The sequence below is a fragment of the Egretta garzetta genome, unplaced genomic scaffold, assembly GCF_000687185.1.
Source record: "Egretta garzetta isolate BGI_Z169 unplaced genomic scaffold, ASM68718v1 scaffold228, whole genome shotgun sequence".
Taxonomy (NCBI): domain Eukaryota; kingdom Metazoa; phylum Chordata; class Aves; order Pelecaniformes; family Ardeidae; genus Egretta; species Egretta garzetta.
The window spans coordinates 3,160,171-3,166,822 of NW_009260758.1; the positions used below are offsets into that span (position 1 = coordinate 3,160,171).

General features: G+C 36.5%; 1 protein-coding gene across 1 annotated transcript in view; it reads right to left on the bottom strand.

Annotated features, from left to right (window-relative positions):
* Positions 1 to 6,652, bottom strand: part of PPP4R2 (protein phosphatase 4 regulatory subunit 2) — a 32,406-nt gene that overhangs the window by 3,579 nt on the left and 22,175 nt on the right. Inside the window, exons 3-7 of the mRNA XM_035901387.1 lie at positions 3,295 to 3,388; positions 1,801 to 1,838; positions 1,244 to 1,318; positions 680 to 823; positions 1 to 72 (exon numbers count right to left, since the gene is read on the bottom strand). The exon at positions 1 to 72 is cut by the window's left edge and continues 1 nt beyond it. Of these exons, the coding sequence (XP_035757280.1) occupies positions 1 to 72; positions 680 to 823; positions 1,244 to 1,318; positions 1,801 to 1,838; positions 3,295 to 3,388 (423 nt within the window). The remainder of the gene's footprint in view (positions 73 to 679; positions 824 to 1,243; positions 1,319 to 1,800; positions 1,839 to 3,294; positions 3,389 to 6,652) is intronic.

A 6,652-nucleotide genomic window follows, 5' to 3' on the forward strand; every position in this document is an offset into this window, starting at 1 on the left:
GGATCATCTTCAGAGTGCTTATTTTTTACTGGGCTGCTCTGAGCGCCTTCCGATTCAGATGCTGGTGATTCACTATAAACAACAAAAGCAGATGTAGTTTTTATTGAAGAAAAACAGTCTGTATGTTATCACGCTTTAAAAAAAGTAGCGGCTACTTCGAGTTAAACGCTCTACAAGAGATAGCAATAGAACTCACTTCACTTACTACGTAACGAAACCTCAAAGCCATCACTCCTCCTTCACCTGGCTGTCAATGAAAATGCAGAGTGGTTGGGCTGCTCTGATGAGTGCAAATTACAGGCAGCTCCCGCTGTCAGAATCAGCAGCAAACGTTTATGAAATAGCCTGCCTGGTTATAGTTTAACATCCTGACGTAAATAAGGTAGCTATGGATTGCTGAACTCTATGCTTCAGTCTTCATTTTTACTATACATCCCGTATGCTTATAAGATGTATTACTGCAACTGTGCAAACTTGAGCTAATAGTTCTCTAGACAGCCCAAACAGCAGCAAGTACACATCAAATCCTGCTGCAGATATTCATATGTTAAGACTTCATATGTTAAGACTTAATTATGCACACCTTAGATGGCCATTCTCTTATAAAATATTTTTAAAATGCAAGTGAAAAAAAAACTTGAGAATAATAAAAACTCAAAATACATTACTTCTCACAAACCTGTGTTTTTTATCTTCTGTTTGCTGCAAGCTTGGTTCTTTATGTTCCGTGCTGTCTGGCAAACCGTTTGTTGTCATAGGAGTTGACAAAGAAACCTTCGGTCGATTTACTGGTCTGGGAGTTCCAGGACCATTTACATTAGATCTTTAAAAATAGTAACAAAAAGTTAACCCATGCTTTTAGTAAAGAAATGTGTTCCTAACAGGTAGAAAGCAGCTATAACCTTGTTTTAAAAGATCATCAAAACAAAAAAGATCAGGTACTTCGCTATTTTACATTGAATAAAAAATTCCTTGCCTACAACAACGCAAACTACAATAAAAACTTTAAACAACACACAAAAAAATTCTAAACTATGACATTACAAAAAGAGCAACACACAGAGTACATAGTGTGTATGTTCATGGCTATTCTACCCTCCTTCCCCAGTATTCCATGTCACACCCCAGTTTTGAGGTTACCTATTTGGGATCAGAATCGGTAATGATAAGGGATTTGAACCACCTATTTCCAGAACTACCTTGCTTTTATCCAGAAAAAGTTAACTCCTGAAACTAAACTTACCTGTCAGAGTACCCTGGTGAATTTCCTGGGAACATAACACCATTCATCCGATTTAAACTATTGGAGTTATTTTTCCTTAAAAAAAAAAAAAAATTAAAGAAGTGTTATGAATAAAGGAACTTTAAATTAGTTTAAGCTTGTTTGCACAGAACTCACACACACACACTTAAACAGTCCCCCACTTTCAGTCCTCAAGGGGCTTGCTACCTATACATTATACTAGGGAAACAGGATATGGAGTTACAGCGCAGTTATCGAGGGGTATCCATTTTTTCCACCACCAGCTATGGTATAAAATAACAGCTTAGTGTTCGGGGATAATACTGAGCTGTACCATATATACAATTCCAAAACCGTTTGTTCATTTCCACATTACTACATGTAACACTTGCAGGCCACTATCACTACCGTTGACGTAATTATCAGTAACGAAAACTGAACTCTGCGTGTCTGTCTTTTGGATACAATTACTGCCAGCAACAGAAGTACATCAGACACAGGTGCACATTCTCCCCTCTACTAACACAAGCTTAACGGTTCAAGAAAATTATACTTACTCTGAAGATGGATATACACAGCTGACAACCATGACATTCTGCAATACACAAACAACATATTAAAGAGTTCAGAAACAGAAGCTGCAGCTCTTGACAACACCCCAAAACTTAAAGAGTTACAGGATTTTGGTCATGTTTGTTGAAGCATCTCTACAGAAAATTGGGTTGACAGCTATCAACAGATGACAGATACACAAAAAGTATCTCTACTCCCTCTTTACAAGGTCAGGCCGTAATTACACTAAAAGTCAGTATTTTCAGAAGTGGATTACTGCCATAACAAGACCAGCACATTAAGCCTTAAGCCCAAGCATTTGTAATTTCTGAGGTATCTCTGGAAAAGAAAGTATTCCAAAATGCTGAAAAACTTCTTAATTGCTGGAGAAACGATGTATTCGTACGCGAGTCCTGCATTCAAAAGCGTGCAAGCACTATTAGTTACTTTTGGCACAACCATATTTCAAGTGTTAAATTATTCTGGCCCCAAAGGGCTGACATGATGATTAACTCAGTATGTTTAGCTTAGCCACCTCTCCCTCTCGAATGGCACTGCAAACTATATCAATGTTAACATCTAGAAACCTAGCTTAAAAATTAGGTTCTCTCTCTTCAAATCAGTACTTAGCCCAATTATACAGGGGGGCTTTTATCACATGGCCAGCTAAAGTAACCCAGATGAACTTTTAATGAAGGTTCTCCATAAAACCTGAGGCGTGGTTTCACCGATCTTGTTGTTGGCTAAGGAACTGCTTTGTGGAATCCCTATCTTATCATTTATTCCTGACCACCTCCTTTCCATCTCAGCTTGCAAGAATACACCGGATTGCATCCACTGTAACAGTGAAAAACAATCCATTTACAAGTTAACCTTTCTTCAACCAAATAGCCTAAATTGGAACCTCAGGCCAATTTTGCCATCAAGAAAATCCTATGTGGAACCACATCCTGAAAGTCTGTTATCTCCTTTTGAAAGATCCCACATTCTGACATAAGCTATAAAATACCATTAAATGGCACCTCTATGCTTTTACAAAGGCACAGTCCTCTGCACAAGAGGATTTAAATATTGAAACAAAAGACACTGGGCAGAAGGGGCCTCCCTTCTTCACCTACTGGATCTAATCTGAACCCAAATGTGGAAGGAAATGCCTGATCAAAAAATTCAAATTATTTCAGCTGATTATTTGACTATTTCCAGCTAGGACTCAATATAAGAAGTGACATTACACCCTCCACAAACTACAGTTGCAGTACTGCACAGTGATTAGGAAACACAACAGTTACAGCCCCGAGATTTATTTTTATGTTGTAAGTTATTTTAAAACTGCTTTTTGATGTGAAAAGATAGGAAACAAACTTGTACGTAGAGTAGCTATTAGCTATACTATGGCTATGAGCCATAATGAAACCAACAAACCTTTGAGAGTAAATCAGAAGTTATTTAAGTGGCAGTTGTGACTGTTTAGCTGTGTTCGCTCTCAGAAAGATACATACCTTTTCCACACCTCTTAGAAATTTGTCTGTTCCTGTGTAATTCCTCCTAGGATCTGTCAGCAACTCACAGAGTCGCTGAATAGTGAAGGGGATGCTGCAATGAAATAGATTTATAGCAATTTAATTTTATTTTAATGAGTACGACTGCTAGGAAGCAACAACGTTATTGCTTCCTCCCCCTTACTGAGAAGATACAAAAGTACTGAAATTTGTTATCATTAGCAACGTAGGGTAGTAACTCAAGGCCTTATTTTTCCCTATCTCATATACAGAGATAACAAAGCACTGTCTTTTGTGCTTACCACCACAAAACTCTTAAGTAGAATCCTAATTACATCATCCCACAACTCAAATAGTTCATTAACACAATGATAAGGAAATCAGATCAACAGTAAAATACTTTTAAGACTGTATTTATTATTCAAATAGAACAGAAATGGTAAGTGATTCAAAACAAATTTGAGTCATACACACTAGAGCTAAAAAATTCTCAACTTGTAGTTTATTTCACATTTTACAAAATACATTTACAGAAAAAGCATTAAATATTGAAATTAGCTGTTACAAATACTCTGTTTTGCCACAAGTGGACAGTATACTTATCTCTCACGGAACAGCTCAGCAAAAATAATTAAACTCAGAGTAAGATATGTAAATCCATAAGCATCACATTCACACATTCTGTTTTCTGACAATTCTCCACTCAGCTTCATCCCTACTTAAATGAGAAAGTGACCTTTCAGACAAGCAGTACTTTACAGACATTCGCCAGGGACCTGAGATGTCATACACTTTCATTGCAAAGTCATAGGGTCATGTTTTAACAAACTTCTGTGACTCTTGACAAAATAGTAAAATATTTTAAAAGTTATTTCAATAATAAGGAACCACGCATTTTTACAGTTAACTATTTGAAGTTGAAGCCATAAACATTTCAAAAATTCGTCTAAGAATATTTGATACAATACAATACTTAAGAACCATTTCTCGATTGGGAATATGACTGATATACCAAGTCCAGAGCAATATCCATACAGACTGACATACAGGTGTGTGTATGTGTATACATCCCTATACTGTAAATTTTTTTTAAAATTCAACTTTTATTATTTTGAGGAACTCAGTACACAGTCTCTTAAGCCCATTACATTAGCTAAAGCAATTAGCTAATGCAGTCATCTCAAGCTTAGTTCATTAGCTAAAAAGCCACATCTTAAAGATGCACAGATCTACCGCTACTTCAGTGCAAATGGGTCAGCATAGCTGTGATTAATCATACTCCGTGACACTTCACTTTAACTAAAAGCAAGCAGTAAGTGACCAAGTATCAACACCTTAATTATGTTTTTCAGAAGTCTCTATATATTACATTACTGAGGAAGTTATAATCCTCAGCTGGAAAACAGTTAAGGAGGTAGGCTACAATGCAACCACTCGCAGCCCCAGTTCCAACACAGCTACCTGAAAAAACACAGCAGGTGTATCACATCTACCCTACTCATTAATGCCTTCCCTTGCTATCCACCCTGAATTATACCATACCAACTTATCTTTACATGACTTCTAAGAATAGAAAGATGGTGAAGTTAATCTCCATCAATCAGCTGTGGAGAGTTAGAATACAGCTGACTAAGCATTAAATACATTAGATGTTTGCAAAAAGTAACCCTGTAAGATGACAGTATTTCCAAAATATTTGACACGTTACTGCTTAAAAGTAAGTAAAGTGGCAGAAACAGAGTGTTTTGGCACACAGGCAAAATACATTTCACCTCCCTATTTTGACCCAGAAGTATCTCCTCCCCCATCCCCCAAATTTGTACAAACCAGACCAAACCAGGAACAAGTGTTCCTTTTAATTCAGTTTATTACATGAAGGCTTTTAAGCTTAACAATGGCTCTGTCGTTATTTATTTCGCTAAAGCTTCCTTAGTATCGATCAAATAGTGCTGCTGTTCAGCAACTTTTGGTCAACCATAATCTTTCTGATACCCAAATTCTTCACAGCGTCCAGCCCTCTTAACGAAATTCCCAACCTTAACTCAGTCACGAAGCATCTACTTGATCTGTTAACTTTTCCACATAGGTACATCACTAATTACATTATTGTTTCTCATTGATGGCCATTTTGGTTTGGGGTCGAAAAGTCCACAATTAAAGGCACTTTGTGATTTTTATTTTTTTTTTTAATAGATTAGAGACTGTCCATTCAAAAATCAATTTATTTCAATACAGAAACAAAAATACACAAAATTTTAAATTATTTTTCATCAGCCAAATCTGTAAGACATCCTGGAGAATCACTGCCTGGCTAATTTGTATGTAGCTGTACCTAACTGGACACCTGGAGTACTAAGGCATGAAGTATTTTGTGAACATCGATACAGTTCTGGTTACCTGGGGAATAAGCATACCTGACAAAATGCACAGCCTGCCACTAACTCCAGAAGGAAAAGTTGCCTTCCTATTTCACTCTCAGCTATAAAAAGTTTAAACAAAAGCCCAAACCAGTTCATTCCCCTCCAATATTTTCCACAGTAAACTGAACTTCATTTATCGAGCAGCAGATGGCACCAAGTGTCACAATATCACCTTCTTTGCATGTAATTTGTTCAACATTTGTAAACGTTTTTAGTTGGCAAAACCCGAAATTAACTTTACCTCATGAATTCTTTTTGGCAAAGCTATTCTTTTAAAATAGTTTAGCAATGTGATTTTAAAATAGAAGTAATCGAAACTGGTGGAAATCTATACATGAGCACCAATGTAAAAGATTGTGAGCAGTATGAGAATTGATCTTAAATGCTTGGAAATTTAATTAGTTCAGTACATGAGCTGCATGAATAGTCCTAATCCGCCTACTTAAGGTAACCACTTAAAATTCTATACGAACACACTCAAAACTACACTTCCTAGCACTGTAGTTCAGAATGAATTATCATCATATGGTAAGGATTCAAGAGGGAAATTTTACCTGTAACAGCTATATTAAATTGAAGCAAAAAAGCCAGACATAAATGAAAATTTGGATTATGATTGTGTCTATTTTACTCATGCTGTGAAGACTCTGTCAGAGTTCCCCAATAACTTACCCTGGAACTTTCTGCTTCACTAGCAAAGGATAAAGAACACAGCAAGTCTATTAAGAAAGTTCCTACCCCAAAGCAAGCCTAAAATATAGCATTAGAATCTGGCTCTGCAAGCATATTACACAATGTCAAGCCAGACAGTTAGGTTAAAACAGACAGTTTGTGCTTTCTTTAAAAAGACACTTCATCTAGAAAGACCCCAAACCCCCATCCTTAATTCATTACTTCTTTGACTTTTTTTTTTTAAAGCTTAAAAAAATTAACTAGTT